This window comes from Lissotriton vulgaris, chromosome 8, assembly GCF_964263255.1.
Source record: "Lissotriton vulgaris chromosome 8, aLisVul1.2, whole genome shotgun sequence".
In the NCBI taxonomy this organism is placed as follows: Eukaryota; Metazoa; Chordata; class Amphibia; order Caudata; family Salamandridae; genus Lissotriton; species Lissotriton vulgaris.
This window is the reverse complement of record NC_141696.1, coordinates 140,121,503-140,141,485: the sequence shown is the minus strand read 5'-3', so window position 1 is coordinate 140,141,485 and position 19,983 is coordinate 140,121,503. Positions and strand designations below refer to the sequence as shown.

Genomic DNA, 19,983 nt, shown 5'->3' with positions numbered 1-19,983 from the left:
CGACGCACTTATCCCGCTCAAAGTGACTCTTGGCGGTGGACTCGGCAAGCAGAGCCTCCCCTGGCAGCAGTTCTGGTGAGTTCCCCCCGCTCACCGGGTCTCTGGCGTCTTTATGCGCCTCCTGGCGCTCGAATTCCGTCACTGGTAGCGTGCCGCCGCAGAGGCTGCCGGGATTAGCAGTCCCGGGGCGGCAGCGCCAATGGCGATGGTGTGGCTGTGCTCCGACGCACTTATCCCGCTCAAAGTGACTCTTGGCGGTGGACTCGGCAAGCAGAGCCTCCCCTGGCAGCAGTTCTGGTGAGTTCCCCCCGCTCACCGGGTCTCTGGCGTCTTTATGCGCCTCCTGGCGCACGAATTCCGTCACTGGTAGCGCGCCGCCGCAGAGGCTGCCGGGATTAGCAGTCCCGGGGCGGCAGCGCCAATGGCGATGGTGTGGCTGTGCTCCGACGCACTTATCCCGCTCAAAGTGACTCTTGGCGGTGGACTCGGCAAGCAGAGCCTCCCCTGGCAGCAGTTCTGGTGAGTTCCCCCCGCTCACCGGGTCTCTGGCGTCTTTATGCGCCTCCTGGCGCACGAATTCCGTCACTGGTAGCGCGCCGCCGCAGAGGCTGCCGGGATTAGCAGTCCCGGGGCGGCAGCGCCAATGGCGATGGTGTGGCTGTGCTCCGACTCACTTATCCCGCTCAAAGTTCTGGTGAGTTCCTGATGTAAAAAGTACAAAATAATGAAGTAATACTATAAAAAAGTGCTGCATTACCTCGCATAATTTGCTTTCTCTCGCTGCATAATTTACTAAACCCTGCTGTATAATTTGGCCCTTCCCTGACTCATAATTCCAGTGGCCCTGCTTATAAGTACACTAAAACCATGATATTTTCCAAGCATTCTGAAAACTTGGCCACAATGTTTTGTATCTTAGACATGCGTAGGGTAACTAGAGTTGACACTTTTTCAAGAGAAAAGTACTGGCCCAGCCTTGCCAAGTGCCACGCAGATCACATTCGAATAACGCCTTTGCAGTAATTTTCCCACATTACCGCAATGCTTGACTTATTGCCAGAGCTGCCTGCTTAGAGCTGGGGAGCCAGTGGTCAATCTCAGCGTCGGCTCAACATCCTGTGATTGTGGGCAAATCACTTAATCTCCCGGTGCCTACCAAAAAATGATTGTGTCCTTGTGTAATGTAACTGGTGCTTGTGTCAAGCACTCCAATACCTTCAGTTTGAGTTCGCACTATATAAACTACCAAAAAAAAAGTGTGATAAAACCGTGTAGTTCCAGTTTCTCCCTTTGTTAGGCGGACACATAAAAGCTGAGCATGTTTTTCGAAGGCCACAAGATGGTGATAGTGTTCAAGGGAGGAATAGGAATCTCAATATATCATGACGTGGAAATATCCTGATTTCATAGAAACTCATTTGCAAGCAAAATGAACTTCAGAGATACAAAGACCGAAACACAAACTCCCCCCCCCCACCCTAATTAATGTAAAAAAGCACCCCCCTGCTCGAACCATAGTATCAAACAGCTGTGGATGCCCAGCCACAAAACGATTATTTATGTACATGCCAAAAACTGGGTCCGTCTATACAACAGTAAAAGAGAGGCCTGTTGCAGAACAGTACAGGGAGGAGAGATCCCTGCTGGGGCCCCTTTCACATCCTGTAGTCGGCCTCGGGTCCCACGTGGCAGAGAGTCTGGACAGACTCTGTAAATTGTTCATGATCTGATCATAATCATGCCATTAATTTGATTGGTTGGCAGCCAGGGAGACGCAGGCTGGCTAAGGCAGGGAATCTCTATTTCATTTTTTTCTCTACATCCCGCCAACAGGTGTTTAACCTAAGCTGTGGGCTGTGCCATGCTACTACTAAGTGTACTAACATTATACTGTTAGCGAGAAAGTGTCACGCATAGTCGTTGCATGTCACTCATAATTTCACTTAATTTATGAAAATGTCACACATAAGTAATATTAAAACTTGCCAGCTATGCTGGCCATGTGTTGTTCCTGCAAGAATCTGCAAAGTACTTGCCGTGAAACTACATAGTAATGTAAACAAAATCGTATGTATTAATTTGTAACATTACTTTTCTGTCTTTCATTACATTAAATATTAATCATGGATCATTAACGCAGCTTCGGAACACATTTTAAAGTGCTTTCAATTACTTTTTTTGCTTTTTGAAGTACATAAAGGTAAGACTAAAAATACCAGCTTCGGGTGAATTTGCTTATTTTTGTACCGGCCGAGACATTAAAATGCTGGTGGTGGCGGTAGAAAACTGGCCTGATGGTGACCCGACGGTAACAACAATTTGATTATTTTTGTACCAGAATTATTTCATGTCATGTAGAAAGGTTTATTAGGGGGCGTTGGGACTTAGCAGTCTTGAATTAACGTGAAGTCTTGCCTTGACCACAAACTCCCAGTGCAGCCCATGGTGGTATTACTGGCTCACTCAGGGAGGTATGAATGAACTACAAATCCCGTCAGGCAGAGGGATAATGGCGTCTCTGGGTCGCGATGACGCGAACTACATCTCCCAGCGAGCTGCGTGATAATGGCGACTCCGATCGTGAACTACGACTCCCAGAGGAGAGAGGGACATCAGCATCTGCGTCCCTAGCAACGAGAAGTGCACTCGGAGATGGGCCACCGGGGCTGCACCGAAGGCTGAGCCGTGAGCTGCGCATCCCGCACGGTTCGTCTCTCCGTCCTACTCGCCAGTCGTCGTCCCCCACATTCACTCACCACGCCACATATTTGAGCCTTTCACCCAGACTGTAATCTACTAAAACCAAAATCCATTTCCACCGCCGAGCATCTTCTGGCTCGGGCTCCCCCGCCAGGATCAATCAGCTCCAGTCGCCATGGGCCAGGACTACTATGCCGTCCTGGAAATCACAAGAAGTGCCACCGACTGCGCGATAAAGAAGGCGTGAGTACCCCTCCACCTATTGCCTTATTATTTTTATGTCATTTAGGTGTGTGTGGCGCCCCGTAGAGCAGCGCCGAAGCTCTTTACGTAGTCTTAAATTGCGCACGTAGACTTTTGACATGTGACTATAGGTATTGCGGTGGACAGTCTATTATTGGTAGACAAGAACTAGCCCAATTTCAGAGTCTGTGGCATCAGATCACGAACGAGTTAAATTCTAGATTTGAAATATATACCAAATATATAATGCTCTGGAATTGGCGTGAGAGGGCTGATCTCAACTTTAATAGGAATATACAACTAGGACATTTAGTTCAAGAAACGGTGCAACGCGAATAGGGACTACAAATAAGTAAACAACTTCAGATACTGCTAAAGCAATGACAAGCTGCTCAAGGCTGTCAGATTACTGTAGGCAAACGCTTCAGTGCCTCACACAGGGACGGGAAGTGCTATATACATGTTGCATTACGCTACAATACTCGTGTGGTGTGAGAGGCGTTGTCTAAGAGCTATTCCATGGGGGTCGTGCCTCAAAAGAAAAGCGCAGTTCGCTGTCTCCACTTTATTTTTTAATTTCAATACTTTTATTGAGGTATTTACAAAGTACAGTTTACAGGTAAAGAGTCACGGTCCCCCAGGGGGGAAAGGCAGTTGTCAAAAATATTTATGTGCCGGTGGGGTTACATACGGCTTTTGTAGCATGCGTATTACAGTCGTATGTCGTATGCAGCGCTGTCCGTGGTACGCGGATGCTTCCTGGGAGGGTGAAAGGAAAGGTAAGAAGGGGAGAGAGGAGAGAGTGGGAGATGGAGGAAGGAATGCTAGTGCATCACTGTCTCCATAAGACTCACACACAAACTAACAGACATCGAGCTCTACAACTTCCTCAAGATAAAGGTGGCAATAACAAGAGCAGAACTCAACAAAGCTACTCTCGATAATACAATATGCAGCGAACCTAAACAAAATAGGTCACCAAACCTCACACCTCTACAAACTGCTAAGCCCAGGGAAAACCAACCTAAACAACAAAGCCCTAGAATACTGGAAATGTATCACCGGCGAGCATCTCACAGAAAAAAAAAAAAATAGGGACATCAGCTACACACAAGAAAGTCACCACCACCCTAGCCCAAACCAAATTCTGGCTCCTGCACAGGACATACTGGACCCCGGCCAAATTAGCCGTCAACATGGCCCCCTGGTACAGACACGGCATCTCCATCGCCATCCAGTTGGGAGACCAAGACACACACATCACCTTCGTCTCTGTCTCCACTTTAGAGTTGCCACCTTCACCCATGGCCATGTCTCCAGGCTTGAGCTGTTATTTGACAACGCATTACATCCTAAGTAAATTATAAATGTAATACAAATGTGTCTGGGGTTGTTAATCTTGGTTTGATACTAGTGCACCAGTTTAACTCACAGATCTGAAAGGGAATTTATTTGGAACATACAGCACCAAACTGGCAACAATGGGTCTGATTCTCAAAGGTACTTTCTTGCGTAAGTTCAATTTTACCAATAAATTGTATTGTATTGTAATTGCATTTATATAGCGCTTACTACCCCTGATGAGGCGTCAAACCGCTTTTTCAGCGAGTAGCACGCTACTCCGGGACCCATAGAGGATTAGTGTTGAATTAGTATAGTGAAACATGCAAGTACATTTTAAGTGGTGGATAGGTTAGTCAGTTATTTGGATTTGGAATGATAGCAGAAGGATAGAGGAGGAAAAATGTTTATATTTATTTAGCGCTCGTTACCCCTGATGGGGTGTTGACGCATGCTATTCAGGAAGCCCATAAAGGATAAGTGGTGAAATATGAAGTAATTTCAGTGGTGGATATTAGTCATCTATTTGGAGTGAGAAGGATAGCGGAGGGATAAAAGGGAAGAAAGGTTTGTATTCATATAGCACTTGTTACTCCTGATGGGTGTTGAAGCGCTTTTCTGGTGTGTAGCACGCTACTCCAGAACCCATAAAGGATTAGTGTTAAAAATTAGTATAGTAAAATATGAAGTCATTTGAGTAGTGGATATTAGTCAGTTATTTGTGTAGAGAAGGGTAGGTGGCGGGATAGAAGAGGGAAAGAGGTTTGTATTTATATAGCGCCTGCTACCCCGATGGGGTTTTGAAGCGCAAGTAGCACGCTACTCTGGAACCCATCAGGATTATTGTTGAGTTAGTATGGTGAAACATGAAAGTTATTTTAGTGGTGGATATGTTATTCTGTCAGTTATTTGGATTGAGAAGGGTAGGGGAGGGGTAGAAAAGAGGGAAGAGTTTAGAAATGTCTGTTTTAGGGGACCGGTATAGTAAAAGAGGTGTCAGATGATGCAAGGAGGGGTAGAGTAGTAGAGAGTCTAGAAAGGGTTATTTTGGGGATCATAGTAGTGGTATGGGGTTTGGGATAAATGAGAGAGTGGATGTAGAGGATATATTGATAGATGTATAGGCTGAGAAATAGGGTAGTGCATTTGAAATGCTAAATTAGAAGAAAGTGATAAATATATAGATCCATAAGAACATTGAAAGTATATAGATGCATAAAGGAGGTATGTATATTGGGCAGCATTTCTGGCCCTGGCCAGTCTCGAACAGGCTCAAACAGGCAATTGCCCTTATCCTCTCCGCCCTTAACAGGCTCAAACAGGCAACTGGCCTTGTCCTCTCTGCCCTTAACAGGCTCAAACAGGCAACTGCTCTTGTCGTCTCAACGCCCGGGCTGAGACGCCCTAACCCCGGCCTTTTATAGCCCTAGTAATCGTGTGACCCCTTCAGCTAATGTGAACCCTAGCCCTAACACTATCCAATCACAACACTAGCCCTGAAATCTAGAACCAATAGGAGACCAGGACATTACAGCCAATCTTAGCCCTAGTCCAAGCACCCCATCAGTTCAAAAACCCTGATCTCTACGTCCAATAGAGGCCTTAGCCCTACCAGTAGTCCCAAACCAAATAACCAATGGCACAGGAAGCCCTAGTCCATACTTTCAATTGAAAGCCTAACCCTACTCTTAGTCTCACAACTAGTCCAGCAACCAATCACACCAGAAGCCCTAATCGCTACTTCCAATTTAAGGTCTAACCCTAGCCCTAGTCCCACCCTATTCCCAACAACCAATAACATAGGAAGCCCTAGTCCCTACTCCCAATAGAAATCATAACCCTAGTCCCAACCCTACATTGATTGAATCACAGACCCAGAAACCAATCAGAGCCCTCAAATACCCAACCAATGAGGACACTAACCCTAATCCAATAGAAACACCAGATACAACCACCAATCAGTCTACACATGTACAACCACTAGCAGACCATATAAGGTCGTAGCCACCTCAGACATGTTTTGCTGGCCAGGGAGTTAAAAGCTGTTTTTCCTGTTCATAGCCTCCTCGGAGACAGACAGGCTCAATCCACACTTTGGACTTCTGCAGGTAAAGGCCAGTCTAACTTGAAATCTAACAATACTGTTTGAATAAAACTTTACTCCCTCTCCTGGCCAATAAACAAAGTGCACAGTCCCTAGTGCACACAGTTTAAACAGCTCACAGAAGAACCCTCTGATGTAGAATATCCCTGTTGCTGGGGAGGGGGGGCAGGAGGGCTGGATTCACTGGCATGTGAACACAAAGTGGTGGCTGGGGTTGCACTGTTTTAACATACAGGTCTTAGCACAGAGCAAAGGAGAAATTTGGAGGGAAAACTGAACTGTCACCACGAATGAGAGGGATAAACTGCAGGATGTATGACGTGACAACGCATACTGTTACCACGCATACCTTTACAACGCGGTATTTACAACGAATACTGTTACAACGCATAGCGCTTAGAGGTGCTGGATAGTGGTAAGTATAATTTTATATTCCAACTCCAGTCCCCGTGGACACTAGGGAAGGTGTTGGATATAAAATTATACTTATTCCCTATCCTAGAGCGCCCCCCAGCGCAATGCGTTGTAATGGTATGCATGGTAATGCCTGCGTTCTAATGGTAGTGCGTTGTAAAACTTCCGTTGTAAACGTTGTATACCAAACTGCAGAGTTTGGACTGAAAATCCCCCAATTCAACACATTAAATGGAAGCAATCATGGCCAGGGAAAACCAGAAGTGTAAAACACAAAACAACCAAACAGGTGATAAAATATGCCAGTGGTTCCCAAACTTTTTTGACCCATGGCTCCCTTGACCTAATTGGCAGTTGGCCGTGGCTCCCCACCATTTTTTTACCGGTGGGCGGGTGGGTGAGATGTAAGTCCAACTTCATGAGTACTTCCTGTTGTCTTCCTTAAATTAATTGGGATGCAATGAAGGTATTATAATCCTATTTATATCAAAATAAAAAGATAACAGTTGTTTGATAAAAACGGCGTCTGCACTGATGGCGACACCGCGTTGAGGAGGATATCACGTAGAACCTAGAGAGCAACAGATCTCTCCTTGAAAAACAATTGTGACAAGGAAACCACTTTTGAATCTGCCGATCGTCTCAAAATACACCAAGATACGGGTAACATCACAAGACAACTCAGATTGTGTCTGTTCGGTCCTGAAGAGAATCCCCCAAACCCTTGGGATTCGAAACGCGTCGACCACCCCTGGAGTTTTTGATTCATTTCCTCTTTTGCGACCAACCCATTTCACAAAATGCTTGAATCATAACAATGTTGGATGGTCGTTTTTTGTAATAAGATTTGTACTAGCTCACCTCTCCATTTAGTGGAACAGTCCTACCTGTTATATTCAGAGCAGGACTCTTTTATAGGCCCCTCATAGGAAGTGATGATACCGTGAAAGAGAAAAGGTTCCCTCTTGTCCCTTTATATTTGTTTGTCTGTCGTCAAATTGTTGTCTATGAGTGATATATGTTATGTGTACCACCGTTTGAATTTTACCCTTGGCATTCGTGCCTTTGTGTCCAACTGTTAGTCTAAATACCCTTCAGTTATCCTCCTGGATTAGATTGATATGTATCAGATGTGATTTACATATTCTTGCTTTTATGAACCCCCAAAAAAAGTGTGATCTTGAAAGTTTCTCGTAAAAAACTAAAAGTAAAAGAAGAAAAAATTCCAAAAATAAATGAATTTACTTTTCAAACTAATTGACTGAAAGAGTGGTCCTTGGGCTGAGCGATAGTGAGTTCAACCCTTGTTTAAACGTTTAAACTATTGCACAGTATTGGCATCTCTCTTTGTTTCTTCCCTTGACCTAATTGGCAGTTGGCCGTGGCTCCCCACCATTTTTTTACCGGTGGGTGAGATGTAAGCCCAACTTCATGAGTACTTCCTGTTACCTTCATTGCATCCCAATTAATTAAAGGAAGACATTATAATCCTATTTATATCAAAATAAAAAGATAACAGTTGTTTGATAAAAACTCGTTAAGTGAGAAACGATACAATGAGGAAGACGAAAGCACATTCCCTTGGAGGAATCTCTGGCTGACATTTGGATCAGAAGACCAAAACAGAACTGAAAGAGTTCATTACAGCAAAAGAACCAAGCAGTTGGCAGTTCTAGAAAGGTACCTTTGCAGCCCGAAATACATGTCAGCAGGGAATATGCTGCTATGAGAAACTGTGTTCATGTAGCTTAATAAAGAACATGACTTTTATAAATTCTTTAAAATAAAAGTGTCTTAAAGTGTGTCACTGACGCAAATAACTTTTTGGGGTGCTCTTTCAGGTCTGTTTTGGATGCTTATTAACATAATGATAATAATGATAAGCCTATCATGCCAGCACCACAGACAAATTTAGCCTTTGTGTTTTGAGTTGGGTGGCAATGAGCAGCAACCTGGAAGTAGTTTTGCCTGGGTTTAGCAGAACTGATGGACGGTCCAGGGAATACATGGTTTGGCAGTTCGGTCTGGACTGTTCCCATGAGGCTCAGTGTCAAGACTGAATTGCATATGGCCATGTCTGAACTGGGGTGGCGAGGGGACAAAATAACGATGGATTAAACCTATATCTGTGACTGGGGTGAATGTTTTGCCAATGTGCAACATTCCGTCCATCACTTGGCGTGTTTTTCTTTAGAAGAACAGACACCACTTTGTTGTTTCAAAGTATTGCTTGAGGTTTCGTTTGAAAGGAAGTCTGTTTCTAAACGTATAATCATAGCCTAGGTCCTGCTCCTGCTTAGAAAGACAGTGTCGGTTTTAACTCATGTAAATTGGGTAAAATATGTACAGAGTAGACTATCTTGGGAATTCAATTACAGCATAAGGATTGTATACTCAATTATAGCATAAGGATTGTATGCTCAAATACAGCATAAGGATTGCATGCTCAATTACAGCATAAGGATTACATGCTCAATTACAGCATAAGGATTGTATGCTCAATTACAGCATAAGGATTCCATGCTCAATTACAGCATAAGGATTGTATGCTCAATTACAGCATAAGGATTCCATGCTCAATTACAGCATAAGGATTGTATGCTCAAATCGATGTATGCTCAATTGGAGCATAAGGATTGCATCCTCAATTACAGCATAAGGATTGCATGCTCAATTACAGCATAATGAGTGTATACTCAATTACAGCATAAGGACCGTATGCCTAATTGCAGCATAAGGCTTGTATACATTAAAACAGTGTAAATATCCTAGCTTTCATTTTCAAGGTAGTTGGATAATAGAGCCCTAAGAGTCACAACTCTGATATCCTTCAATTTCTGCTTTCCATGGTACCTACTAAAGGTGTAAGAAGTTGTAATATTTTTTGTGTAAACATCACGCAATATGATCCAAAACAATAAACATGATGCAAAGGTTCCAAAGTCCTCCTGGAGCAGAGCTTTGTTGGGACCAAAATGTCCCCTGCATGGTAGCACAGATGTGCGCCTGCTCTGAGTGATGCCATCTGTAGATTATCTGGTATCCAGACATTTTCACCCCAGCACACATGGTGATATAGCCATAGCCTTGTAGCCAACATTGAGATTCATGGCTTGGCTTAGAGGTCTGGAAGGGTGCCCCAAGTGCTCTCTCTGGTCACCATGGAACTACCATCCAAGTACTGGGACATATACATTAAGGGGTGGTGGCATTGTCCCATTTTTCTGATAGATAATACTAAAATAAAACAAAATCCAGTTCAGATATTAATGCGGTGCCTACAGGCCCAATTTGAATAAACTTCTGCTTGAATGTAATGCCCAGACCTTCTGTGGGTATGTCCGATGTGTTTGTCATTTGTGCTGGGTTTATAATTACTGGTAATAGGACCCCACAGTTATTATGAGCATGTGGTTGCAGAGGTCAGTGGGACCCATTTTGGATGCCGCTGGTAAGACACAGCACAAGATGGTGCTTGTGGTACAGTTCCTCAGATGGTGATATTGTACCGCTCGCGTTCTAGAGAAGAAGAGAGTAGCCGCAGATATCGTAGTGTGGGACGATAGAGACTTACTTCAGAAATGCAGCAGTTACCTTATTTTAATTTGTTTACTGTCCAGAACCACATTTTGTGTTATTTGGTTATTTTGAAATCTTCTTGTGACAAGTTGCTAGCCCACAGGAATGTCAAGCTTCAAGACTAGGAGAACAATGTACTAGGGACAGTTCACAAACCAGGATGTGCAAATTACACAACAACTAGTTTGCTAACTAACCTTTATATTGCAATGTGTACAATGTAATAATAATTTGCATTGCAAATTGAATATATTCATAGAGTGTCGCAAACCTTCTGCCTCATGAATATTAATGAGTCCGACTACAGGGATTGAGGCTTGTGAGGATCTGCGTCCATTTTCCCTGATGGTAGCATTTTTTTAAATTAGCCTGTGTCCCTTAAAGAGATGGGTGTTGCTTAGTTAAAAATATATTGACATGCTGAGAAGACATCCGCAAGCGCCTGCAGTGGATCCTGGTCCACAATCCGATCCCCTCGGATCACCAGGCATGATTCTTTCTTTGAAATGTTTTTATTGAAATTATATTATAAAAAACAGTAATAAACATAAAAAGGAGGGGAGAAAGAGAGAAGGCAAATCAAATAAGTTCAATCGATCGCTGCATCGCTATCCAGAATTTACATTTCTTCTGTGTCTGGTCAATTTGACAATACCACATTCCCCACTGTTGGTAAGTAATAAGCATACTGTATGTGGTCTAAAACTTTTAAACCATATGGGTAAATTGATCGGTTTCATACAGGAGCTATATTCTGATCTATAAAGACAAAAAGGCCCCTAGAGCAGGGGAGAGGAAAGGAAGGAGGAAGGAATGGGAACACGCTTCGATGGGAGTGTTTGTAGCTCTATACCAAGCCGGTTGAGTGTCCTCTTTTCTAGCCCCAGAGTTCTTCCACACTTGAGGGGAGGAGGGCATCCTCAAAGAGGTGTAAGGCCCGAAGTTTTGGCGGATGGAAGCAGGTATACTCTAGTTTAGGAAAGTAGTCTATCAATGGCTGCTTGTAAACTTGTTTTTACAGGGGCTATCGGAGCTGTGAGAAGTTCCATTGCCATAGTGTGCCACAACCGGTGAACCATAAAACTACTGCAGGAGTATTTGCCCTCTTCCAATGCACCGCTATTATCTGTTTGGCTGCGCTGAGCATGTGTGATGTTATACACCAGTCTGTTTGTGTCATGGCAAGAAGAGTCATAGGTTTAAGACCCAAAATGGTTACAGTTGGGGTCTCAGGTATAGGGTAGCCAATCACTTTTTTAATATGGCTAAGGATTTCCTTCCAACAGGTGGAAAACACCTGACAAAGCCATCAAATGTTGAGGAAATCCCCAATTGCACTCTTGCAACGTCAGAAAATGGGTGCGGTGTTAGGAAACATTTTGTGGAGGTTTTGAGGAGTGTAATACCATTGTGTCTTGACCTTGTAATAAGTCTCTCTCTGGGACATGCTTTTCAAGACTTTCAGTATGTCCCGCCAAAGCTGTTCCCATTGCTTAGGGTTGATTTCATCTGTATTAGTGGATTGCCAATGCAACTGGTAGGTATGGGGTGTGACCTGGGAGTAGTGTTGGAGTACTTGGTATGTAAGGGATATCACTCCTCTAGATCCATCATATGAGCGGACTAATGACTCAAATGGTGTGAAAGGTCGAGTTGCCCCTTGGATAGTAGAAGGTGTCTGTAGCAAGTCCCTGAGTCGAAGATATTGCCATCTTGCGACTACCAGTAGGTGGAATTCCTGTCTGCACTGCTCAATAGTCTTGAAGAGATCTTTTATTATCCAGCACTCGCCCTCTGCCCATGCTGAAAAACGCAAAAAGAACTATTGCTGGACAGAATACAGAACAATGTCATACATTCACCCCAGTACATAGATCTGGGACTAAATCCATAGTTTTTTTGCTCACCATGCCATTCCAGTTTGAACCCAGCCATATGCAAATCAGTCTTGACCCTGCGCCCAATGGGAACAGTCCAGCCTGAACTGCCAAGCCAGGTCCTCCCTGGACTGGAAACAAGCATCCTCGGACCAGTTTCGGGGTTTCACCCCTCTTCAGCCACGATAGCTTGATTCCAGTGGCATGGAGACACGGTCCTCACGTCTGAGCATACCCATCCCACTTGGGGTGACAAATGCAAAAAGAACTATTGATGGACAGAATGCAGAACAATGTCATACATTCACCCCAGTACAGAGATCTGGGCCTAAATCCATTGTTTTTTTGCTCACAATGCCATTCCAGTTTGGACCAAGCCATATGGAAATCAGTCTTGACCCTGCGCCCAATGGGAACAGTCCAGCCCGAAATGCCAGCCAGGTCCTCCCTGGACTGGAAACAAGCATCCTAGGACCGGTTGTGGGGTTTCACCGCTCTTCAGCCAGGTTAGCTTGATTCCAGTGGCATGGAGAGCACGGGACTCACGTCTGAGCATACCCGTCCCACTCTGGGTGACAAATGCAAAAAGAACTGTTGATGGACAGAATGCAGAACAATGTCATACATTCACCCCAGTACAGAGATCTGGGCCTAAATCCATCTTTTTTTTGCTCACCATGCCATTCCAGTTTGGACCCAGCCATATGCAAATCAGTCTTGACTCTGCGCCCAATGGGAATAGTCCAGCCCGAACTGCCAGGCCAGGTCCTCCATGGACTGGAAACAAGCCAGGATAGCTTACCAGTGGCATGGAGAGCACGGGACTCACGTCTGAGCATACCCATCCCTCTCGGGTGACAAATGCAAAAAGAACTATTGATGGACAGAATGCAGAACAATGTCATACATTCACTCCAGTACAGAGATCAGGGCCTAAATCCATAGTTTTTTGGCTCACCATGCCATTCCAGTTTGGACCCAACCATATGCAAATCAGTCTTGACCCTGCTCCCAATGGGAACAGTCCAGCCGAACTGCCAGGCCAGGTCCTCCCTTGACTGGAAACAAGCATCCTAGGACCGGTTTCGGGGTTTCAGCCCTCTTCAGTCAGTATAGCTTGATTCCAGTGGCATGGCGAGCACGGGACTCAGGTCTGAGCTATTAATGGACAGAATTCAGAACAATGTCATACATTCACCCCAGTACAGAAAAGGAATGGGGCTGCAGTGCTGGTGGGAAGTTTGGATTACGTGCAATAGGAGTATTAGGGGAAGGGAAAGAAGTTGAGTCCTTTAGAAGGAGCAATTTTATCCCCAATTTCCAACACCATTTTTGTAGGTGTTGCGAAATATGTGCTGCGTGGCCAGGCCCCTCTTGGAAGCCACGAAGATCCCACAGGGGTCTGCATGCTACAGCTCTGTCCATATCGAACCATATTTTCTCACTTTCTCACACCACCCATTCTGATATATAGCGTAGGTGTGATTCCCAATAATATTCCAGCAGATTGGGACATGCTAACCCTCCCCTATCGCACGGAAGCATAAGTAATTTATTAGAGAATCGTGGTCTTCCCCCTCCCCAAATGAAGGTGGTGAGTTCACGTTGTAAATGCATAATTTGGGTTGTGGTATTGATATGGATAGTGTTTGAAATAAATATAATATTTTTGGCTGTACCGACATCTTAACTGCATTAAGACGCCCCGGCCATGATATCTGCAAGAACTTCCATGTTCTCAAATCTTCCATGACAGCTTTTTTGTAGTCTTGCCAGTTTGTCCATGTGTGCACTGTGGAAGTTAGGTTGAGCCCAAGGTATCTGATTGAGTGTTTAGCCCATTGATTCGGGACCAGGGATTGAAGTGCCAGGATCTCTGTTGCGGTAATTGTAAGGTTTAGGGCCCAAGATTTAGTATGATTAATTTTAAGGCCTGATGCTATTTCAAAGGTTCATAGTAGAGTGTGGAGGGCTGGAAGTGAGGTGTGTGGTTTCGATAGGGTAATGAGAAGATCATCAGCAAATAGCGCTATTTTGTACTCCACTCCTCCAAGAGTGATGTCTCTGATAGCATCCGACTGGCGTATTGCTATGGCAAAAGGCTACACCAAGAGCACAAAAAGCTAGGTGGACAGTGGGCCCACTGCCTAGTACCCCTATGTATGTGAATGGGGTTTGTGAGTTGGCCATTGACTCTAACTTGAGTTTGGGGAGAAGTATATGGTGCCATTACCTTAGAGATCTTTATAGGTCCCAATCCTATTTTCTGTAATACTACCTTCAAGAATTCCCAGCCCATTCAATCAAATGCCTTCTTCCGAGGCTAGTGACAACAGGCAGGCAGGGATGTCCCAGTGATGCACCTTTTCTACCAGGTGTGCTATCCGTCGCACATTGTCAGCGCCCTGGCAATGCCGAATAAAGCCAACTTGGTCAGGCTCGATGAGCCCCGGCATATGTGGCTCCAAAGGTTTAGCTTGGATTTTAGTCTATATCTTTATATCTGTATTAAGAAGTGCAATAGGACGATACGAGGAGCATAATCTAACGTCTTTACCTGGCTTAGGAAGGAGTGCTATTTCGGCCATGGCCATAGACGCTGATGGACTGGTAGTATCCGTGAATGAATTGAAAAGGCAAAGCAAGTGGTCTTGTACTTGTAGGATAAAAGTGCGGTAAAAATAAATCGGTAGGCCATCAGTGCCCGGAATTTTTCCTAGTGGTAGGTCTTTCAGTGCATGAGTCACTTCGTCCGGTGCGAAGGGCTCCTCGAGGAGCTGTGCAGGTTGCCCGTCTATTGGAGTCTACTTGCAGTCATCCAGCACTGCATGTATCTAGTGTGGGTGGGGGTTCTCATGTGTGTAGAGAGGAGTGTAATAATCATGGAAGGCTGCTACTTTAGCTGTTTCAGTTGTGGCCCATTTGTCGTCCGCCATTTTAATTTTTGCAAGGTGTGCCTTCGCTGTCCTCTTCCGTAGTCAGCATGCTAATACTGTTCCCACCTTGTCCCTCCATCATACTACTTCTGCTTCAATGTCATTAATGCTCGCTCTGCCTTGTTGATTCTGTGTGCTCTTAACTGGCCCCGAAGCATGGCCAAGCGTTGTTTATTAATGGATAGGGGCGTCTCTTGATGTAGTTTCTCAAGGGTCTTAATGTCCTTAGACAGTTTGTCTTCAATCAGGTGAGCTGCTTGAGTGCGCGCTATCGCTATCGATGTTATTAGACCCCTGATGGTGGCTTTAAAAGTATCCCATACGACTGGGAATGGGGTTTCCCGGGAGGTCATTAGTTGCAAAGTATGTCATAATTGCTTCTCTAATTTTGGCGGGGGAGGCGCCAGTGGGGTGTGCGTCATGTGGAATGTGTGTGGTTTTTGCAACAACAGTTCCAGATGTGCATGGTCTGAGATTTAAATATCAGACATAGATGCCAACAGTACAATCAACATGTAAACTTCACACACACATCACTTCCATTCAATACACAGTGGGTCAAAATATACAGTTGCCAGAAAGATTATTTCCAATTAAGTTGTACAAAAAATATTTCCCAAAGGATTTTATTAAATTGGTTGATATCAAAAGCAATTATATAATTAAAAAACCTTTTCATAACACATAAACACGTTAAAAACAAGCAGCATAAAATTATACAAAATCAATCCATGTAGCTGGAACAGCAATGCATTAATTTTTCATCAATAACGAAAAATATATGACAAAACATTTCACAATAAATTTCATAGGAACATATTAAATAAATGTAGGCCAAAGAGCGACGCGTTTCGGAGGATTAACACTTCTTCAGGCTTGCTTATAGACGAGTTCCAATAATCAGGGTTATATGCAGGTCAAAAACCTCACATAGGAAGTATCAGATTCTTCTTGATGCTAAAGCGCATGGACCACTTGTGACGCAGGGATTATGATGATAACACAGTTTGAATTATTGCATTTGGTATTATTTGTGGCAATAAATAGTATAGCCGGGATTCAAAAACCTCCTGCTCGATATGCCGCATTCATGAAAGGATTTTCATGAATGCGGCATATCGAGCAGGAATACCAATATAAATACAAACAAAAAAGGAGAACAAAAGATTTGTGAACTATATCAATAACAATAACAAACAAGAAAACATTTTTTAACTGTGTCTGTGGGAGGACTGAGAAACCTGTTGGGACACTTTTAGACATATAAACTGTCATGGAAATGCAATAATGCAAACTGTGTTCTCATCATAATCCCTGCGTCACAAGTGGTCCAAGCGATTTAGCATCAAGAAGAATCTGCGTACAACTTAATTGAAAATAATCTATCTGGCAACTGTATAGTTTGACTCACTTTGTATTGAATGGAAGTGATGTGTGTGTGAAGTTTACATGTTGATTGTATAGTTTGTATGCAATAAGAGGAAAAAAACCCCAAAGGGAATTATTTCTAGGCTTTAATGTCTTGTGCGGTGTCCTGTCCTTTTGATGTGTTGGACCCCTCTCTTTATATTTGAGATATATGCCAACAGTACATTTCGCGTAAAGAAGCTCAATGCCATCTCAAGAGGCTGTATCAGGAGCATAATACAGTCACGTATCCCAGCACGACATGTCTATCATTCTGATAGCGCTTGAGAAGGGGTGGGCGACTTGTCATAGTCCATGGAGCGGCGATGTTGGATAATATCTTGCTTGAACTGGGAGGAGGATTGCCCCCTGTTTCTAGTCCTTTGTCGCTGTCTGAGTGCTTTGGTCCACTGCAGCCATAAAGGTTCTCTGTCTGGTGGTGTTGAAAGAGAGGAGCTGGCTAATGTGGAGGGTACTGAGAGTTGTAGCAGTTGTTTGGCCATCTGAAGAGAGTGCAACACCCGTCTTTTTGCCTCCCATGTGAAAATAAACGTAAAAAGATGTCCCCATTGGTATTGGATGCCCAGTTTGAGAAGCATATCAGTGACTGGTTTAAAGACTCTGCGACGCCAGAGCGTAGTTGGTGTGATATCCTGAAAGAGTTGAATAGTAAATCCCTTGTATGTCAATTCAGTTTTATTCGGGCTGCTTTTAATATTGCCTCTTTCTCTGTACAGAAATGGACCCTAGTTAGTATATCGGGGACTAGTTCCGAGCGTCCAGGGGGCGCAGCCACTCAGTATGCCCTATCAAGCGCTGGTGGGGAGGCATCCTTGTCTACTCCGATCTCATGAAGGAGCTCCTTTACAAATGTCATTATATCCAAACCCTCTGCACCTTTGGGTACGCCTCTAAGGCAGAGATTGTTGCGCCTAGTTCTATTCTCTAAATCCTCCTGCTTTATGTGAAGTTCAGTGTTTTGTTCCTCGAGGAGAGCTAGTCATTGCCAAAGGTGTTCCTGGTCTTCCATGAAGTGTCTATTGTTTTTTCAAGATCGTCCACCCTCTCTCCAATTTGTGTTATGTCTTTTTTGAGTTCCTTAATGCATGATTTAAATTCAGTTTTAAGAGAACTAATTTCTGATTTGATCTTGTGCAAGAAGATGGTCATAAAGGCTTGGGTAAAAGGTCAGCAGATGTTTCTGATGAGGACGCCATGGTCACGGTAGCCGAAGGACCAGATTTGTTCCACAGGGATACTACAGGATTATCTTTCAGATTTGCTGCGGCATCTTTCCCTGTCTTGGAGTGTGGCATGTCAGTAATGCTCCCACTATGTACCCGGGTCAAGAAGACAGAACAGGAGATTCAGGGTGCTCAACGGCCCAATGTGGGATCATTTGCAGTGGGGCAGGCAGTTCAGTTAGGACAGGAGTTGAGTGTCCTTGTGTTAAAAGTGTCTCTGTGAGGTAGTTTAGATCGGTGACCGTGTCGGTGGCCCTGTCAGCCTCTTTGCTGTGGACTATGAGAAGAGATGTGTGATCTATATAGCAGCCATGCAAGGGGATTTCACCTCCTACCTAGGCTTTGTCTGATGTAGTATTTCCTTGTTTCTTTACTGACCCCGGTTAGTGATATTGAGGCGAGGACAGGGAGCACACACTGTAGCATGAGGTATTTAATGACCCTCCAAAGAACCATGTAATATGCTGGAATGTCAGGCCCACATGCTAGCAAGGTGCACCCAAGTACTCACATAGTCGAGTGGGTCAGCTGATGGTGTGCTCCGTCCTCCCACTCCATAAATGGCCGGGCTGTGGGCCCGTCCGAGTTAGCCACTATATCGCCTGGATCCCCAGGTGGCGTACGGCCCAGCAGTGGACAAGGCCTCCTAAATCTCCCTCCTCAGGTTCGCCGCTCCGTCGATCAACCCTTCTCCGCTGATCGGGTCTATGCCTGCCTTGGAATTTCTCCTCCTCCTCCGGTGCCACGATCAGCCTAGCTTCTGCCAGGGGATGGGTAAGCCAGAGCACAGTCGGGCTCCTCACTATAGCTCTTGAGAGACTGCCACGCAGTGCCAGATGTGTATATTGCCTCAAATATGGCAGGGTACGTGGCTTCTTCAGCCCAGCAGGCCCCAACATGGCGGTCATGAGCTTTACCCCAGAGAGGCGAGCGCTTTCACATCTTTAGGGGACGACCCGACCCCGCTCCTCAGCCTTCATGATTGTGCAGGCCAGCAGATGAACTTGTTCGAGGTCACACAACTCCCGATGGATCGGGGAATCTGGAGTAGCGGCTGTGCATGTAGACCCCAAGCCCGCTGCAACATCAATGGCCCCTGCTTTGCCGACCCCACAAATGCCTCCTGTTCGTTCTCCTGTTCCTCCGATAGGTTCTCTGGTAACAGGGAGGACCCTCTAATACCCCAGTGCCGGTTTGAGAACCCAGAGAGGGGTGCAGTGTGCCGTCTTTCCAGCTCTACCAGTCCCCAAGATGGCGGTTTCAGGCCTTCTCCCCGCAGTGCGTCGTACCTTCGTGACTCCAGGCGTCGGTCTCAAGCCTCCTCTCCTCCGCCTCGGAAGTTGCCCCGAGCGCCACCCGGCACAGTATGTGGCTCACTCAAGGCCACGGATCTCCCGGCGGAGGAGGGCACACACTCAGCCTGCAGCCCCTGGGGATACAGGCAATCGAAGATTTAGACCACAACCCAGGCCCCGGGGCCACTCGATCGCGACCGCAGCGCTCAGGTCCGCCGATTCAAAGAACGCGGACAGGCTGCTCTCGGACCCTTCTGGGGTTCTGCACACCGTCGGGGGGGGGAGCCCTCCGTTGCCGTGATATTAGCTTTGAATGGCAGTGGCGGTTCGCAGCTCCCTAGGCGCACGTCTCACTCCATGCGCTGCAAGACCACTCCCCCTCAGACATGATTCTTAAAGGGGGCAGCTGTTCCAAGGGGACAGCTTCCACTTAGTGAATCAGTTACCACCCCTACTCGAGGGTCTGTAACTGATCAATGGATTACAACTTCAATTGTGTTTACACATCATTGATTGCAAATAGTCAGGGAATGCCCCTTTCACACCCCACCTATTTGCGATTCTGAAGAGTTGCGAAACCCTTATTGTGAGCCGGAATGACTTTTCTGATTTAAAAAAGGAGTTTGGTATATTTCAAAGGGTATTTTGTGTTTGCATTCCCTATGCTTTCGTATTTGCGGACTTTGCAATCGCAAAATACCTCCTTTGTGCATCATGCTGTACACTGCTACACTGCTGCTGGGAAAATTCTACTGAAAGAAAGCAGCTACTTGTAAGGTTTTGATTTTCAGAAAAATCTGACAAGTTTATGTGGAATGTGAACGGCACTAACTTTGTGGATGT

General features: G+C 45.1%; 1 protein-coding gene across 1 annotated transcript in view; it reads left to right on the top strand.

Moving 5' to 3' along the window:
- The first annotated feature begins 2,589 nt into the window (after window positions 1–2,589).
- DNAJB13 (DnaJ heat shock protein family (Hsp40) member B13) overlaps window positions 2,590–19,983 on the top strand; it is a 52,721-nt gene continuing 35,327 nt past the window's right edge. Inside the window, exon 1 of the mRNA XM_086933832.1 lies at window positions 2,590–2,943. Coding sequence (XP_086789958.1) covers window positions 2,876–2,943 — 68 coding nt within the window. The 5' untranslated portion in view covers window positions 2,590–2,875. The remainder of the gene's footprint in view (window positions 2,944–19,983) is intronic.